Here is a 19,403-nt window from a genome sequence, read left to right on the forward strand (position 1 = left end):
TATATATATATATATGTATGTATGTATATATATATGTATGTATGTATATATATATGTATGTATATATATGTATATATATGTATATATATATATATATATATATGTATATATATATATATATATATATATATATATATATATATATATATGTATGTATATATATATATATATATATATATATATATATATATATATATATATATATATATATATATATATATATATATATATATATATATTTATAACGTTCTGATAGTTTAATTGGTTAATTGGATCACGTTTGATGAAAACATGAAAAACATGAAAAGTCACCCCCCTCCCTGAAAAAGATGTGATGAATTAGTGAATCGGATTGAATGCTTGTTTTCTTTTATACATTTGTATGCATAGACGTACAGATTAAAATTATAAGCGGTTATAAAATAAGACAGAATCCTTTCCTACAACTCCCATGATTCACAGGAGGAAACCCCTTTCACATTTCCTGCAGTTCTGAAGGAATGAATAACATCAAAACAAAATTAATTTTACTCCATTTTTTTTCTAATAATGTTCGCCAACCTTATTCGGGAAAACAAATAAAATCGTAATAAAAAGAAACTATGCCCCGGAAGTATATTTTCCCGTCGTAGTAGTACTTCCTGTCCTTGAGTCGGAGCGGTTTCCCTCCTGTGTTTTAGTAGGGAAAGGAAAACTGTGACTTTCAGCGGAATAAATGTAAGACTGTTGAGTTTTGTCGGCTCAAAGGAGGCGCCACGATGTTAAAAGACTTTGTGAAGTGGAACACCAGAGTGTCTGCCGTGTACGCGCTCGGAATCTGGACCATGGTTGGCTCCTACGCGTACTTCAAATACACCGGACGGTACGACGACCCAACGGGTAAGCGCGACACCGGCCCGCTGTCAATTACATTCACGAGAGGGGAAAAATAACTGGTTATACGGTCAGCTGCCAATTATTTTAAATACATAGAAAAAGATTAATCTAGAAACATAAAGGATTCTCAATTTGATGTTTATTTAAGGACTTCGAAGCAAACCCGAACACGACATACCTTCTACCTTCCGTTTAATAAAGATACTAACTTAAACTGCAACGAGGTACAGTATATGGAAAGGCATGCAGCATTCCAATAGATTTGCACATTTTTTCGTCCAAACTCATTTGTAACTGTTTTTAAGTGCAGGCCCTTTCAAAATAAATCTATTTCCGGCTTTCACGTGAGAGAAACGTAACCGTTGTTCACTCATTTGTTGAGCTCTTTTTAGAAGTGAATAAATACAATAAATAGAATAAGTTTATTTTTTATTAAAGTAAAACATTAAAGATGACTTTCTTCAGGTAAAACAGGACAACATTTACTGTTTCTCCTACAATTTCAGAGCAAAAAAAGGAGGAGGAGGAGGTGGAGGAGCCTGCAGATCCCAACACACATGTCTATGTCACAGCTCACAGCAAGACCACCGTCACCTACAAGAAGGACTTTGTCCCGTTCACCACCCGGATCTACAACTATGTCAAGTCCTTCAGTGAACCCGGGGCGGCAGACAAGTAGCTGCTGGATGTGACGGCATCTAATCTTTGCTCTGAGACATTTGTTGTGTTCAGAGGCTTTTGCCACCTGCTGACATCATGGAAAGCTGCATGACTGGGATTTTGTTCTCCCCTCACTCTTTATAGCGATTTGAGGATGTCCAACTAAGAAGACTGTAAGAAAAAAGCCTTGATTTAAACAGTGATGAGATTTTATTTATTTCACAGCAAGTTTGTTTCACTTTCCAGAAACTTTCTGCAAAATAAAAATTCAAAAAGTTTTCCTTTTGACAAAGATTTACTCATTTTTAAAGCATAGCATTTTCAAGGTGATCAAGAGATAAAGATGAACAAATGAAAATGAGTTTAGAATCTCCTGTGTTTCAAAAAGATGAGAGGCAGAATGAAGACGACACAGAACAATATGGAGGCGTTACAGAGGAGAAAAAAAGTTCAGCTGACTTTAATTTTAAGGAAAATAATGAGGGCACAAATACTGCAAACCATCTCACAGCTGGTTTTTTTAACTGGTCTTGAAGATGTTAACCTTGTTTACCAAAAAAATAGTGAGATTAAAATGAAATTTTCTGCTATCTTGATTGATCTGCATTCACAGGGCTAATTTGTTTTCCTTTGTCACCGTTTCTTGTTTCATTTTGGTGGGAAAAATCCTTTTAAATTTATTTCTACCGTAATTATTAGCAATTTATAAGGTAGCTACTTCATTTAGTTCAAATTCTAGAGATTTATGCACCAGACTGATCATCAAACAGCTAAAACATAGCTTCAAGTTGGTAAAATGGTTTTGAAAATAAAGCAAATTTTCTCCCAACAGGAGGTCAAGGACAATGCATTATAAATCTTGTACATATACTAATTTAGTTTTTTTCTTTTCTTTTTTCTTTAAAGCAAATGTGCCTAGTGCTGGCTTTTTAATTTGACCCAAGTAAAACTAGAAAACAGGATGCAATAAAACTGTTAGCACAATTAATGTAAACATTCCTAAGTAATTGTGCTTGTTGCTCTACACTACTGTCAATAACGTTTGATTTTAGTTTTGTTTCTGTTCTTTATTTTTTATGTAGTATTTGCCCCATTTATGGTTCAGTTTAGTAACATGAACGGGAACAAACCGGAAACTCGGTGACTGCGGAACTTCCGCCGCCAGAGTGCGTCATCGTCCCGCTCAGGGACCCGGATGTTGTGGCAGCGCAGCAATGAGAGCCATCATTCAGAGGGTGACCAAGGCGAGCGTGACAGGTAAACAAAGCGGCTTTGATGTCTGAAAGTTAGGGAGGTAACTGAACCAAACCGGGTTTTTCTGACAGCATGTCTGGGTCGCCGGTGCTAGCATTAGCAGCCCCATAAAGTGAATAGAGAACGTCCGCGTGAGCCGGCGGTGAGCTGCACGAGCCCACATGATAACATGGAATGTGTCTAATTGTTTTTGTGAATAATACTAATACCAATATAATAATCATTTAAAGCTTATTGCGTAGACAAATCACGATTACTAATAACTAAACAAACTGGTTCCTCAATGCAAAAATACTAAACCAGGAAGTTTAGAACTAAGAACTAATGGTCAAGAGAACTACCAAACATTTATTGAAAGGGAAAAAAATCCAGGGCGCGACATTTGTTAATAAAATCAAATGTATTTTTTTGCTGGTATTTTGAATAAACTTTATTTACACATGCTATCGGATAGAAACAACTTCAATCCTCCTCCAGTAGGGGGCACTGTTGCTGCTGCTAGTGCTTATAAAGTGCTGTTTCGCAGTCAAACACGTTGTAAACGTTTTTGCTGTGTTTATTAACCCGTTTTTGTAAGAGAGCCCCGCCACAAAGAAAATAAAGTCACTTTTTTTTGTTCACGGACCAAATGATCACCCCCTCCTCTTCAGCAATATGTAATTACAGACCATTATTATCAGGTGTGCTAATATTAACTCTGACTTCAGCACCAGGAAGTGCAATTAAAAAAAGCATTTATTCATGTATTTTATTCAGAAGACAGGTAACATACAGTCAAAAACAAAGAACATTAAACTGTACATCAATTGCTCAAAGTAAACGCCAGTGGGGAAACATACACCAAAATACACTTAAACTTATATTAAAATATAAAGCTGAGCAAAATGACATGTTTTAATTGCTTTTTTGTTTGTACTGGGGGAAATAAAATCTCATTTGGGTTGATAAATCAACAAATTTGGGAGATTTATTGCTAAATTTCCTTTTATGAATGTTAGTTAAATCACCAGGAAAGGCAAATGTAACCTGGAAGGATTCATTTCCTGATGCGGCGTGTTTGGGGCTTTCTGCATCTTTTTTTCTCATGAATTGGGTATTTAATTCAGCGTCTGTCTGCATTTTTTAATGAAGTGACGCTCCTGTTTGCAGACTGGTTACATGCATAAACAAACTCAATCTGTCTTGTAGAATAGCTAAATTGACACGAGCTTTAGGGCTTTAGGAGGGCCATGACCCAAACTCTTTCAGTCAAAATAGTCCCATAAGGTTTGCCAGAAAAATCCGATTTGTGTTATTTATGAGGTTAAAGAAGGAAAGATATGTGCAGAGTGGCATGGGTCTGTAGAGAGTGGGGGCTCTGGTTCTGACATCTTCCTGTCGTGATCCTCCGTTGTTGTGTTACGACTAATTTAAGGCTCTATCTTTAAAGATTATGTGCTGGTTTGTACCCTTTGTAAAAAACCGGACCTCAGTTTATTCTTTAAGATGACTACTTTCCCCAACGTGTTCTGCTGCAGTGGGAGAGGAGCAGGTCAGTTCCATCGGACGGGGGCTCTGCGTGCTGCTGGGGATTTCTGTGGACGACACTCCGAGAGATGCTGAGTACATGTGAGGGTTTCCACGGCAACGTTTACACTCTGCTCTTTTTCTGGCATTACAAGCTGAATGTGTTGTCAAGCAGGAACATGCTAAAGGTTTGATCCTAAAAGAATAGCAAAGAGAGAAAAAACCATTCGCTGATCAGATTCTTCACTTTAAACAGTTTAATGCGGAGGAATTCTTCATCTTTAAAATGAAGATTAACAGGTTAATAATCTGGCCAAAGGTTGATAATTTATAGACTGAATTATTTATTTGAATCCAGGTCATTGCTTTGGATTAAGGGTCAGTAATCTGGAGTTTCACCTGAACTCCTTCTTTTCTCGTTCAGTTTGTTCTTTCTAACGTTTAAACAAATTCTACTTAATAGAAATTATAATTGGATTTTTCTTTTCGGTCATTTTGGAATTTGAAGCCGCACTGAATTAAATTTGAGTTAAATAATCTGGACTGTCAGTAATCTGGATTAAAGGCCAGTATTTTGTGCTAAATGTCCACGATGGAGACTATTACTGATTAATCTTGATTGTTAAAATATACCTTAGAATTAAGGTCCGACTTTAAATGAAAAGATTAGAAATAAAACTTGGAATTGGCTTTTTAAAAAGCAGATTTAAAGTAAATTACTTAATGTCCAATGAATGGGGATAATCTGAGATTAAAAATCATCAGGATAAAAAGCCAATAATCAAGATAAAATACCAGTAATCTCAAATAAAAAATATTGATTAGAAATTGTTTAAAAAACAGATTTAAAAGTAATCTGCTGCCACACATCGTTTATTCAACCAGAACAGCTGTCATCCAAAACTAGCACTTCCTGTCACCTTCAAAATAAGTCTTTAATTCAAACAGTTAATGTCAAAAAGAGCGAATAATTTCACGATTTTAGGCTCAACTTCATTTTTCCTGATGTTAGAACAAAGGTGAATGAAAAGAAGAACCTGTGGAGATGTAGCACCTCTTTAGAGAGAAAAAAGAAGCATGGAGTTGTCGTTGGTGAGGAGAACCCAGTGACCATCAGATGTTTGCAGAACCTCTGCTGCTGTGTTTCTCCTGCAGCCTGAGGTCAGCCTCACATGAATCCTTATAGAATGAAGGAGTTCCTTTGAAGATGAAGCTTCAATCAAAAACCAAACGCTGAGCTCCTCATGGGAGTCGTCGTTGTGTTTCAGAGTTCGGAAGATCCTCAACCTGAGGCTCTTTGAGGATGAGAGCGGCCGTTCGTGGAGCCGCAGCGTCATGGACGGGAACCTGGAGGTTCTGTGCGTCAGCCAGTTCACCCTGCAGTGCGTCCTGAAGGGCAACAAGCCGGACTTCCACTGCGCCATGCCCGCAGAGCTGGCCCAGCCCTTCTACAACAGCATCCTGGAGGACATGAGGAGCGCTTACAAGCCGGAGCTCGTCAAAGGTGGGCGGGGTTTCAGAAAAAGACTGGAGGGGGTCACCAGAGAGCCGTTGGCGCTGCAGGCGGAGCGGCGCTGTGGTGATGCAGGGACGGGGAACTGGGTCAGCGCACAGGGGAGCAAATGTGGAGAACGCCTCGTCCCAGCAATATGAGGCTTCCTAATTACTCCCCCCGTCCTCCATCCTCCCCCAGAGAGATGATGTGATGAGTTTGCTCTTCTGCACTTCATTCTGTTCAGGAGATGAGACAAAACTTCCTGTTTGTCACAAAGATGAAGCGTAGAAGAACATTGTTCTCTCAGCTGCTTTCTCAGCATTTTTCCACTTGAAGAAACGTGTTGCAAAAACGATGAGACCTTTTTTTCAATGAGGTTATTTGATTGAAGACTCCCGTACGTTAAAACAAAGCTTAATCCTGTTAATGTCATCAAACTCTGATTTGACCATCTTTACTGTTACATTAACATTGATTTTTTTTATTTGAATCTGTTTTTTTGGTCTATAGTCTCTTTTTTCTTCTGAAAAACGCCTTTTTTTGGCTAATTTTTCGTTAAAAAAACATTTTTTGTCTCCTTTCTTTTTTTCTGTGTGTTGATGGTCCTTTTACACTTTTTTCGTCCATGTTAGATTTTATTTGGTTGTCATTTGACTTTTTCCAGCATTTTTCTCCTTCGTTGCTCCACATTTTGACCATCAGCCTGTTGAAAACTTCCAGTTCACGAGTCTGTGGTAACGGCGCTGTTGTTCTGCTCTTGTAGATGGAAAGTTTGGCGCCTTCATGCAGGTCCACATTCAGAACGATGGACCGGTCACCGTAGAATTAACGTCACCGAGTTCCCCCACAGACCTCAAACAGGTAAAAACCCAACGAGCCTTGATAAAGGAATAAAATAAAAATAGCTTTTATTGTTAATTCTAAATGAGTGACTGTGTGTTAAAGTTATGAATAAAGACAGGATTGATTCACTAAAGTATCTTAAAAAAGCATCAAATATCCACACAAAAAAATTAATAATTCTGAAAATACATAAAAGTTCTAAAAAGAAATTCAAAAATAGGAAAACCTAGCAGCTTAAAAATAATCTTATTAGCTGCAGAAGTCTGGAGTTTTCAAATCTTTGCATCAGTTTAATGGGTTTCCTGTCACGAGCTAAGAAAATAGAGGTTGTTCAAAATGAAATAAACCTTGTAATCAGCCAAACTACATATAGTATGAGTCTGATTGAATTACTTTTCTTGTTTAGGAAATGATTTTATATCTTTTTAACACTTTGAAAAATTGTAGCAATTTCAGTTTATTTCCTTTTGTCCTCCAGAGTTTTTTTAATTATTATTTTAAGAAAGAAAAATGACTTGAACGTTTTTAAATTCTGCCGTGAAATCATTTTCCATAACCGTTCACATTTCCACAGATGACACCGATCTAGACTCCTGCTGCTTTTTTAACCGTTTCCAGAACAATCGGGATTTTCTCTGGAACGCAAACCAAGAAACAATGAACACTTGTGGCGCTGTGACATGATTACAAATACTAATTTATAAAAATTATAATTATAAAAGTGTTGCTGTTCTTACTTCAATCCTGCATTTTTAACCTGTTTTCACACTAAAAGCTGTTTTCTGTGTTGATGGTTTCAGACGTGTGAAAGGAGTCGCTTGTATTCAACCACTAGGTGGTGCTGTTTGCTCCTATATTGTTGATCACATTTGTGCTTTTTAAGGCTCCATAGAGCAGAGAGTGTAACCACAGGAAGAGGGAACAGCATGCAGCAAAACCTCTGAAGCTGTACAATTCTGAACAGAGAAGAGATTTAAATAAGTGACCGGAAAACACTTTCATCTCCAAGAATTCCCTTCATCAAAATGTTTTGGTTGGTCCCTGATTCTGCCTTTTGTCCCACTTAAAAAGAATCCAGGAAATCCCGTTTGATCTTCACGTAATTTATTTGTTTAGTAAAGCAGAAAATTAACATTTAGCTGCAACAAGCGATGAAGAAGTCTGTCCTTCACAGACCTGATACAACTTCCTCTTGAAGAAGTTCTTCTGTCCTCCGCCTGTGTTAATGTCACCCGTTTGATCTGGTTATCTGTATAAAAGACACCTGTCCACACCCTAAAACAGCCAGACTGCAACCTCTCCACCATGACCAAAGATCTGTCGAAGTACACCAGAGAAGCCTGTAGACCCGAACAAGACTGAGATCAGTCAGTCGTCAATAAGGAAGCAGACGAGATCAACTGTTGGAGCCATTAGTAGAAAATAGAAGAAGTACAAACTCACTGACTATCTCCCTCCACATGGAGCTCCATTTTTCAGATGAAACCACAGTTGAACTCTTTGGTATAAACGCCACTTGCCGTGTTTGGAGGAGGAACGATGCTGAATCCCAAGAAATCCATATCTAATGTGAGGCATGGCGGTGGAAACATCATTCTCGGTGCTGCTTTTCTGCAAAGGAGACAGGACGACTGATATGTGCAAAGAAAAGGATGAAGGAAGCCGTTATGGAGTGATTCAGGGCAAAAGGCTTCCATTAGTGAGAGCTCTGATGGTGAAACATGGCTGGATCTTCAAGCAGGACAATGAGTCCCGACACATCGCCCGGGCTATGAAGGAGTGGCAGCGTAAAGAACATTTCAAGGTAGCCGCTCTCTGGACTTCATTCCAATAGAGAATCTGTCCAGGGAGCTAAAAAACCATTTTCCAGCAAGAGCCCCAGAACATCACAGCTCTTGAGAAGATCCACATGGAGGAATGGACCAAAATAGCAGCTAAACCTGCCAAAGATCCACATTGCAAAGGATTGAAGTGAACTTTCTTATTGAGCAAATGCTTATTTTCTGCACTATCACACAAATGGATTCTATAAAAATATACATATATTTTTTACATTCTGTCACACAGTTTAAATGTTAGAAACTAGTATGTTTAGTGAGTTTTCTATATCATTTTTACCAATGTGTTGTTAATACTTAAAAGTGCAAAAACTGCTAAAACAAAAGTGAAAATTCTGTATTGGCTGAGGAAAAGAAGCCAAATCATTGCAAACAAACCACGCTGAAAAATGCTGAACACTAAATAATGCAGAATGAATTGCTCCCTGAAATAAACACAGAAGTGGACTGCAGAGCCGCAAACCTAAAGGCCCGTTCACACCGGGACGAATTTCGCCGGCGATTTTCGCCGACGTTTAACGCCTCGTGACTAAACAAAGGGCACCAATGTGAGTGTGCACACCGATGCGAAAAAACGCCACGCATCAAAGCGTCAAAAAAAAAAAAAACGCCCCGGGTTCGTTTTTTTTTTTTCCGACGCGTCGCGTCGAAATCTATTCGACCAATGAGAACGGCGCTTTTGCACACGTGTCTGGAGCTTCTGAAGTTACAGTAAAACACAACTTGGGGACGCTCAAACACAAAACTGCCTTTCTGAGCACACATACCAGCGAAGAAGATAGACGCCAAGTAGCGTCTACACTGCCGCGAAGAAATAATGACGGACATTCTAAAATATCCCCGAACCAAGCACCAGTTGGAGCTACTGGTGCTTGAAATATTCATGTTTTCTTTGTATGATTCTGACAAGCGCGTAAATACTTGCTCTCTTCTTCTGAGTGAAAAGCGACTTTAAGAAGCGTAAAGTTGCGCAGCGCCACCTTGTGTACAGGAGTATTTCTGTTTACATTAAGCGCCATCTAATGTCAGGGAATGAAATTGCATGTTCGCTCGGCTCATCGTCAGCGAAAATCGCCTGGGTGTGAACACAAAAAACGTGGCGAAAAACGCTGGCGAATAACGCCTGGCAAATATTCGTCCCGGTGTGTACGGGCCTTTAAGGTAAAACATGCTCAGCAAAGTTTATCATGACAAACTCTGCAAAATCAATTCATGAAAGGCTAATTAACCATTTAAAGAAATAGTTTCAGCAAATTAGCACTAAAGCTGTTGGGTCCAGTCCAGGTTGTTTTGGATCGCCTGCCTCGCCCAAAGACGGATCCGCCTGTAAATGTTGATGTTGTAAAGCAGGAAGTGGCGTAAAAATGGTTTATTTTTCATAAAAAAACAACAAATAAAGCAGATTCAATCCCAGGCTCAAACCCATAGATGTTTAGAAGTCTTAAATACCAACCCCAAGCTGGAAACACTTTAAATAAAAGCATTGGATGAATGCTTTCTAATGTAGGCGTCTGATTGGTCAGTTTATAATTTGAGTAGCTTGCGCCAAAGAAAAAATCTGGCAAGAATGGTTATTCTGACAAATATAATAACAGAGTAAAAGCTGATTATCTCTTTATGGAAGTCTACAGGATTTTAGCTTCTTGGAGCCAGCAGGTACTTCCTGTTTGGAACGCGGGGGGGGGTCACTCAGTCCAGTTCTCATATACAGTCGATGGTATTTCCTCCACAGCTGACATCACAAAGATAATCAGAAGATGGTGAAAACAGTGGATCAAATGCCAAATAACATTTGAAATATTGGATTAGCTGCAGCTTTCAGAAGGTTTAAAGTTCTGATTAAAACATTTTGTCGCCAAAAAATCCAACTCCACAGTTTGCCTCAGGATCTTTTCATTTGTACGCATCAGTCAGAAAGTCACCGGGGCGCGCTGGGTCGGGCGCTACCGCCACCGGTCCTGGTTTAATACCGCCTCGCTTTACAGGCTCCGCCTTTTTTTTGCTGTGAACTTTCTCTGGGAAAAGTGGAATCCGTTCATTCCAGGTTTATTCTCAGCTGAACAAAAAAGCTAAAAGATTTCCAAAACCAAATTTGTAGTTTTTTTGATGCAACGATGTAAAAACAAAACTACAAAAAAAATAATCAACTTAATGCTGTTTTGGCAGAAAAAAGCTGAACAACGTTAAACATTTGGTTTCAAAAGAAAGTTAACTAAATATATGAAGTTATGGTTTAATTCAATCGTGACGTGTTCCTAACTGACTTTTTATCTTGATTCATAAAAATTGAAACTTTCTCCCAATATTTTTGAAAAACTTTTTAGCCTTTATTTAGAAAAGTTGGTCTTTTCAGTTGTCGATGTAAATGTTAGCAGACTTACTTTTAAGTTTTTAATAAGGTTTTAAGTTTACTTTTGTCATAATTTTGTCTTTTTTGTAATACATCATTGCTTCATGGGCCTAAATCTATTTTTTAAAGAACTCAAATGAGTGAAATGTGAAGAACTGTGGCGTTTATTTCCAACCTTTTGGGGGTTTTTTTCCGCATCTTTATCAATGAAAAAGTCTGAAAGTCTGTTTCCTGGCTGCTGTTTTAATGACAGAAATGTCTTCACCAGCTTTATTCTGGCGGATTAAAGGATTGATGCAGATGCAGCCGCCGCTTGACAGAGGTTTCAGACGCTCTTCATCCAGCTCTCCCTCCTCTTGCTTTGGCCGCCGGCCATCTTTGAGCGGATTGTCCGCCGGCAGAGACCCGAGGCCGCCCTGAGAATTTTAATCTGGTGCATTCGGACGCTTGGCCGAGGAGCTCGAGTGGAGGCTGAACACCGGGGATAAAAGGGCGGCCATCAGGCTTTGTGGTGGGGGGGCTGTTTTTCCTTTCCTTTCAGTCCGATCTGCGATCAATCAGCCCCAAACTTCAGACTTATCCCGAGAGACGGATGGATGTTTTCTTTAGCAGCAGTCAGATCAGGCCCTTTTCTGTTTGTTTGTTCTCTTTGCGGCCGTTACGTAACACTTGATCCTGTTTGGGAGGCCTTAATCTGACTTTAATGTCTTTTTCTTTTTTACTTTTACTTAGTTCTAGTCAAAGCGTAGGACGCGTTTGCGGCTCAGCGAGGGTTTGGATGGGATGTGAAAGCATGTGTCCCCTGGATTTCTGGAGTTTAGGTACCAACTGTTATGTCAGCCACAGCAGCGGGCTGAAGGGTTCGGCGGGGGGGGTAACGCCGACTCTCTCCCGCTCTCTCAATAATGTAATGTCTTACGCAACGTTGCTGGATTTGTGGGATGACATGAGGTTGAGCAGGGTTTCCCCTGGGAGCCATGAAAGTTTCAGCGTCTGTGTTTGTCAGATGCCGGGTGGCCGCTCCATCGAGCTTTTTCCCCGAACCGTAAAGAGTCTGTGCGCCAGCTCCTAATGAGAGTCATCATCGCTGGTTAGCCGTGAGGGGCGGGGCTTACAGCCACAACAACAGATCCATTAAAGTGACACGACGACGGCAGAGAAAAGAGGCAGCCGTCTGTCCAGATTGTCGTCTTTGTTTGTGAGCAACAAACAGATTTGTGTTCATGTTGGGACCTTTGGGTCGCAAAGAGCTTTACGCAATCTGGAAGTCATGATGCTGTGACTTTTGAGTTGTTACGTCTGCTGCTGAATAGCAAAACAAAAGTTTATCTGTTGATGTTTGTGTTCAAATCTGCCTGAAAGCTACAAGAAACAGACATATAAGAACGTCAGCGTCATGTCAGTAAAAACAAGACCAGGCTGAACTTCATCTTCCGCTGCAGATGGAGGTAAAGTCATAAAAGTGTTTGATCTTAAGAGATTTCAATAAAAAAGTTGCCAAAACTACACAAATGTTCAAAAAGCAAAATGCTAAAAGTGATATGAATACTATATTATCAGAAGCTAAAACTGGGAAACCGTAGAACGTTGCCTAACATTCCTCCATTCATCTCCTAAACCCGTTTGTCCCTTTTGGGGTCACGGCGCTGCTGGAGCCTATCTCCGCCACAAGGCAGGAGACGTCCTGGACAGCTCGTCAGTCTGTCGCAGGGCCGTGCTGCACGTGTTCTGTTCAAAACCAAACAATGGAATTTGATGCAATGACTGAAAATGAGAAATTGTGTTGTTTTTTTAAACTGACAACAAAAAACCAGAACTAAAGATGCTGAAATATCTGTAAATAAATAATCCTTACCTTTAAAGAAACATCTCACTTAAAAAACAATCTTTATGAAATTTGAATTACTTTTTGAATTGTATTTAGTTTTTTATGATTTGGTGCTGCAGCTTTCATTGCACTGCGTTTGTGGGAGTTTTTATGATGGATTCTAAACCAGCCTGAAAGCAAAGTTACTCCAGACGGACTTCAGTTACTATTTAAATACTAACACGTTTTAAATTTCATGCTAAAAAAAAAAGCTAAATTGTAAACTAACTGCTTACCTTACAAAGTGACAAATATTAAAGTTCACATCTTGGGGGGAAACACTTCTCAAAGTCTGGAAAAACAATATGTTTTGAAGGCAAATGAGGATTTATGGAATCCACCCACAGACATGAACCTCAGTGATCGTGATTCAAAGCACTTTTTTAAAGCTTAAAAAGAAATTTGAGAAAAAACGAGAGAAAGGAAAGGAAATGGGTCTCAAATCACCACAAAACGATCTATATGGTTTGTTTCAAGCTTATTGCATCCGTTTGGGGGGTGTCTGTGTGGATATTTCCAAACGATTGTAAAAATGGACTCCTAACTGCTATCATAGCGCCCATGTGACCATGACACTTCAAGAAGTCTAGAACAGTGTTTTTCAACCTTTTTTGAGCCACGGCACACTTTAACCTTGACAAAATCCCGCGGCACACCAGCACCCCCCCCCCCCCCCCCCCAAAAAAAAAGCAGAAACTCATAGTCTGTTTTGATCTACAGCCCCCCCCCCCCCTGGCAAGCTGACGTGCATTTTTGTGATAATTGTGGCAGAAAAAGCAGGAAGTTGCAGATGTTCTTTCTAAAAGATGTAATAAAAGTTAAGTTACATACAAACTGTTTGTTCGTTGTGGTTTCAATCCGTGTAACAAGGACGACTCATTGTACGCTAAGGCGCTGTCCCTTTAAGCCAATGCATCATGGGAGATGTAGTGTGAATACGGCGAGAAAACGGCAGAAAGACTCGCGTCTCTGAGTTTCATGGTTTTGTTCACTTGTTCCACGGTCTGATACCGGATTCTGTGGAAAGCTACACCGCTAAAGACGAGCTTTAGCTGGTGTTTTGTTGGAAATGAGTGAGTTATGAGCTAAATTGGAACAAGGAAGTTTAAACACTTCTGATTGGTCAGACTGATGACATGTGATTAAGCCTTCAAGAATGATTGGTGGAGTCGTGGAGACAGTAAAAGCTGCGGGACTTTTCAGAAAACAGTTATAGCTGCAGGTAAATCGCGGTGCCGTCATTCTTATCAAAATGTCTTTAATAGAATCAGTTAAACACAAAGAAATAAGTATTTTATGATCTTTCATATTCCTAACTACTCAGTGTTTTATCAGGACCTGTTTGGATGAACAAAGAGCTGATTTCCTGGAGATGGTTAATGTTTTTAGATCAGTTAATGAGGGCAATTTTCCACGGCACACTTGACCATCTCCCACGGCACACTAGTGTGCCGCGGCACACTGGTTGAAAAACACTGGTCTAGAAGACCAGAGAAAACTCCATGGAGATCGCGGCTGAAAGCTGGAGAGTCGCTAAATGAAACCACCCGAAGATCAAAGACAAACCTGTAAACTGACCGACCAGGGGCCTCCAGACTAAAGGAAACCAACAAAACCCAGAAAATCCAGAATCAACTGAGATAAAAGGACAAGAAAGCCCAACCAAAAACACCAGGGTTTAAACACCAAGTCTGCCATTGCCCCCCTTAAAAAAACCCTCCTTAGATTGAAGTCTCCTGGACCTGATGATGTCATCCTGCTCACCTGGGCCAGGTAGAAAAAAAGAGGGGCAGAGTTAACATCCTGGTACCGGGAACAGGTGCTACGGATTCATACAGACATGATGTTTGAAATCCAAATGTGCCTTCCTGAACCTTTTAGTGCCGTGTTGGGTTATTTATTCATGAGCTCTTCTGTGTTGTCCGTGTCACACTGATGTCTCCCAGGTTCTGCTGTAAACGCATCCGTTTGACCTGCAGCGTCCGTGTTTATGTTTTCAGTGTAGAGTAATCCAACGTGATCTGGATTAACCCTGGAAACGAGCGGCACGGACCGTTTAAGAGATTCAAAAGGGGGAAAAAAAAGAGATTCTCTGAAGGACAAGGACCGTGACTCCCTCACTGGCTTTCCTTCAGATGGCGAAACAGGAGAAGCAGCAGCAGAGGAAAGAGAAGACCCGCGCCAAAGGCCCGGCGGAGTCGGGCAGGGAGAAGGGCAGCCAGAGGTCCAGACAGGACCTCAGCGCGAGCAGCGGCGCCGAGGGCGATGTTTCTTCAGAGAGGGAACCGTAGAGGATAGATGGTGAGCAGATATTCATATAATCTGTTTTTAAAGTCACACTCTGATGAAAATGTTTGTGTTTTTTACATCTTCGAGTGGCATTTTTCTGATGATGGAGGACATTTATCAGGAAAATTAGGCTTCAAATTGAAAAACTAACGTTTTTGTGAATCAAGAGCGGATGAAAAACAGTGACGTAGAAAATACGCTGGGCGGGGCCACAAGCTTCCTGCTCTGCTCCGTCCTGATGTTTCCACTTGCAGACAAATAGATCCGGGTATGTCTTTGTTTTCCTCGTCTGAACTGGCAGGCTTACGCCACGCCCACATTCCCGTCACAACTTAAAGGCTAAATACTAGTGAACTCCTGTCGCTCTGCAGAAACGAAGTTCTAGAAAGCGTTAGGGATGCACCCAGTAGTCGTCAACTCAATGTATTCGACCGAATGTTGTTTAAAAAACAACAAAGTTGAGCTTAAGTGGAAATTAGGGCCGAATGGAGGCGCAGGACGCAATCGGCGTGCATCTGCAATCTAGCTTGAAAATGTCAGCTGTGTGGTAATATTTGAAAGATCTGCAGTTTGCAGCGCCTGGTGAATTGTCGCCAGGGGGTTCATGGTGCCAAACCCTACACTACATCTCTGTTAATCGGGCATTTAAAAGCTAAACACCCGGAACTGCATGAGGAATACGAGAAAGAGGCGGCTGCGGGGCTAAAAGGAAGGCTAGCAGTGTTAGCGGCACTCCCTCTGAGTTTGAAAAGGTGTAAAAGTTCACAAATGATCGATGTTTTGTGTTAAAACAAACCGTTATAGAAATGAAACTGGAAAGGGTGGAATGATATAAAGAAAAGAAAAAGTTGTTTAAAATGTACTTTAGGCTTTTACTGCAGTATTTAAAAAATAAAGAGAAATCTAAAAATCTTCATTTGATCTTCGGTCTCCATTCGGTGTTCGGCCAAGCGTTGTGATTATTATTCAGTTTCGGTGCATTTCTGAAAACAGACAAACAACGGCAAAATGATAACTAGAAGACCACTGGGAACGCTTTGAAAGTACATCAAAAAATGATCGGAGCGGGACTGTAATTAAATATAAATCTGTGATCCCGACAACCAAATAAATGTATAAATAGGAATGTGCCAAAGCGTTCTGCCAGCAGTTGTTGTTCCGTTTTTGGCTTTCACACCACGCACTAGTTTAGCCGTGTCCTCCACTACATCATTTCTAGCCTCAGCTGATGCAGTCGCAGCGTTCAACCTGCAGTTCTTCCAGATTTCTTCTCTCCCCTCACCTCTGTCAGAGTCTCCTTCTTCCAGATGAGACTCTGGGGGGGGGTACTCTGTAATCCCCAAGTACACGTTGAGTAAATATGAGCTCCAAGACTTGGAGGCTTCATCGCCTTCTTATATAAGAGCTCCATGAATGCCAGGAGAGAGAAAAGAAGAGCAGAAGATGTTTGCATCGTCTCAGGAGTGATTCAGAGCTGCTGGTTCACACTCTGCAAGCGTGGCGTCATGGACCCACACGCGTGATCTCCTTCCAGGGAGTAATCAGTGACCGTCATCCATTATCCGCGGCGCTCTTCCTTCCTGTCTGCAGTGTCCTAGTTCTGTTAGAAGGTTTCTGCTCCTCGTCTCGGTCCTGGGAACCGATATAAACCAACAAATGTTTCTCTGCAGCTGAAAGACTTTAAGGAAGGAAAACGTGAGCTTTTAAGAACTGGGTCAAATAAACGCAAAAATGACTTTATCGCGCAACAAAATGTCAAATTAGCATCTGTCAGCATCACCACCTGGCTGTTCTACTCCAGCCTAACATGCAGACAGCTGAAAAAGAATTGAAATGACACAGAACAAAACGAAAACCTCTGCAATCTGAGCTCACATGAATCAAAAATGCATAACCAACTTTAAAAAACGCCAAATGATTTCCTAAAACATTAAAGTTCTGAATTAGCTTAAGAAAGTAAACAACGCTGATGCAAAACAGGCATAAGTACTTAGTTTTCATCACAATATATTGGTTTAAAATATGGATTTAAATGCCGAAAATATTGAATATTGAGTTCTAAATGAATAAAAAGTAACTGAAGGATGCAAAACCATTGGAAAAAAAGTTAATTAATCAGTAATAATATTAATCTAAAATGCTAAATTGGCCAATAAACCTTAAATGCTGCTGAAAATGTTAATAAAACTGAATAGTGCTTAAATGTACAATTCATTTCTTAAACTATTAAGCACAGTGTTTATTTAGCACAGTCCAAAAACAAACATATTGTCTAATACTTGATTGTGTTACATTTGATGAAAATAACAATGCAGAGCTACACCACATCATGCTGATAAAATGGAAATTAAATTTAAAAAAACTCCAGAGAATACAGACAAATAATGCCAAGTTACAGGAATAAAGTAGAAGAAATCAACATAATTAACCTTTATAAAAATACATTTGAAATAACATAAAGTGCTTTACTTCACCTGAGTTGCTTGTATTTTTGTTCGAATGCAGCGTGTTGTGTGCTTTTATTTTGACAGGTCCTGTGCTTGGGCTAAAGATGCTCTCTCTCTCCTTCTGTCTCCTCCAGATTTGGAAAACAGGACACTGAGCCCAGTTTCTCAGGAAGATCTGGTTCTGCAGAGACCAACGTCATGGTGGACAACCAAACTGGACTGGCAAAGTGCAATGACGGCGTGGACAAAGGCCTTTTCTGTTTGAAGGCAGATTGAAATCCAGATTCTGAGACACTAACCGTACTGTTGGCCCAGTAGCTTTGTGTGCTGGTTGGTTCTTCCTCCTGTTGGTTTCTGTGTCTGCATCACTCCATGATTATTGACTCAAAGTTAAACAGATTCAAGCAAAAACTGCAGACAGCAAATGTGTAATAGTGTAAAACAGAGCCGTCCTCTTATAAACTCCAGCAGTAGCTTAAACATTCATCAGAAACCAGTTCGGAAAAGTCTGCTGGGTTTTGTTTTAGATTAACCAGAAAACATGCTATATATTAAATAAAATTACAAAAGCCACGAACCGTTTTTAGACGGTCTTCTCATGTTTACAACATCTACTTTTCTTTTTTTTATTCATTTCTCATGAAAACAAGATTTTACCATTTTTTGTTTTGACAATTCGAGGTTTTTTCTGGGGATAATGAGACCACGAGGTTGTATTTCAAGAAGACTGAAATTTGGACTTTCATGGGTGATCAGCCTACATATCTGCTCGTAGACACAGAAGAGCCAGTCCTGCATCGTTCTGTAACCGTGTAGACGGCCCACTGGTCACCCAAACTGGTCACTGATGGAATTGACAACAGCTGCATGATCTGAATGGACTGCAGCCGCCTGCGCAGCCGCAGCCGGCAACACTCTGATTTGGACGTCGTGTATGACGGACAACATCAGCACAATCGCCGCCTGAGTTAGACCACAAATGAAGTAATCAATTATGAATAATTCCTCCTGCTGTTCAACAACTTCCCTGTCACTGAAAAATTCAAAAGTACATCTTTGTTATCTTGTCATAACACTGTTTGTTATCAGTAGAAAACATGATAATGTGATAGTAAAGCCGAACCCGAAACGCATGTTTTTTAGGTGGATGTGCTCTGAAGCACAGACGTTTACTGTAAGCTGTGACTTTTTTAAGTTATAAAACTGATGTTGTGCATTTTCCGGCAGCTACGCGCTAACACGGATGACCGGCTAATATTGATGATGTCATCAAGTGGAAGTGACATCCGGATTAGAAGACACTGTTTTTCCATAACTCTCCGTTTGGAGGGCTAAATAAATGTAGGGGTAGTGGGACACCGTAGGGGAAGAATTCGGATTTGAACTCAATGTCATTTTTACAAGAAAACAGGCACACAAAACATGAGCTGGGGAAAGTAGAAATCTAAACTAATGTTACATTTATGTGAGCAAAATTGGTTTAGATGACAACTAGGTTAGAGAATAGAGTAGAAATACTAAACAGCTAAAGCTGCATGCTAGCACTGCTACATAAAATGCTAAAAGATGAATTAACTACAGAGGTTGTGCGATAGCAGAAGTAAAGCAAAACTATTTTGAACAATTGAAGGTAAACAAAATAATGCTGATCTCTATACTCTGCAACAGCACAAAGAGAGGCTATTTTTTATGAATATGAAGCCAAAATACGATTTTTATATAAACATGTATAATTTAGCTTTACATTGCTAGAAATTCCAGCTCAAAAAAGGCAAAACTTTCAGCAATTGTACCTATGGCTAAAATTTGCTTTTTCCTTTTTTATATTGTCTAGAATTGTTTGTTTTTTTGGCTATTTCATACATTGAAAGTTGCCATAAAAACATTGTTATTCTTTTTCTTTAGTAAGTCCTATTCTTTGTGTGTTATTTTGCATTTTTAACTATGAAATCTGACTAACTATAAGCATATAATTCCT

General features: G+C 39.8%; 2 protein-coding genes across 3 annotated transcripts; both read left to right on the forward strand.

Moving 5' to 3' along the window:
• The first annotated feature begins 620 nt into the window (after nucleotides 1-620).
• On the forward strand, nucleotides 621-1,822 carry LOC101167016 (small integral membrane protein 26-like). The gene is made up of 2 exons (XM_023955019.1): nucleotides 621-879; nucleotides 1,383-1,822. The coding sequence occupies exons 1-2, from the start codon at nucleotides 759-761 to the stop codon at nucleotides 1,553-1,555; spliced, it is 294 nt and encodes a 97-aa protein (XP_023810787.1). The 5' UTR covers nucleotides 621-758; the 3' UTR covers nucleotides 1,556-1,822.
• Nucleotides 1,823-2,663: 841 nt separating this feature from the next.
• On the forward strand, nucleotides 2,664-18,458 carry dtd1 (D-tyrosyl-tRNA deacylase 1). 2 transcript variants are annotated; one of them, XM_004065664.3, is made up of 6 exons: nucleotides 2,664-2,793; nucleotides 4,308-4,398; nucleotides 5,565-5,800; nucleotides 6,555-6,652; nucleotides 14,825-14,990; nucleotides 17,560-18,458. In XM_004065664.3, exons 1-5 carry the CDS (start codon nucleotides 2,751-2,753, stop codon nucleotides 14,978-14,980), a joined length of 624 nt encoding a protein of 207 aa, XP_004065712.1. In that variant the 5' UTR covers nucleotides 2,664-2,750; the 3' UTR covers nucleotides 14,981-14,990; nucleotides 17,560-18,458. The 2 variants fall into 2 exon arrangements, with proteins under 2 accessions (XP_004065712.1, XP_023810778.1); XM_023955010.1 differs by lacking the exons at nucleotides 2,664-2,793; nucleotides 4,308-4,398 and adding an exon at nucleotides 5,309-5,457.
• Nucleotides 18,459-19,403: the final 945 nt, after the last annotated feature.

The sequence above is a fragment of the Oryzias latipes genome, chromosome 1, assembly GCF_002234675.1.
Source record: "Oryzias latipes chromosome 1, ASM223467v1".
NCBI classification, from domain to species: domain Eukaryota; kingdom Metazoa; phylum Chordata; class Actinopteri; order Beloniformes; family Adrianichthyidae; genus Oryzias; species Oryzias latipes.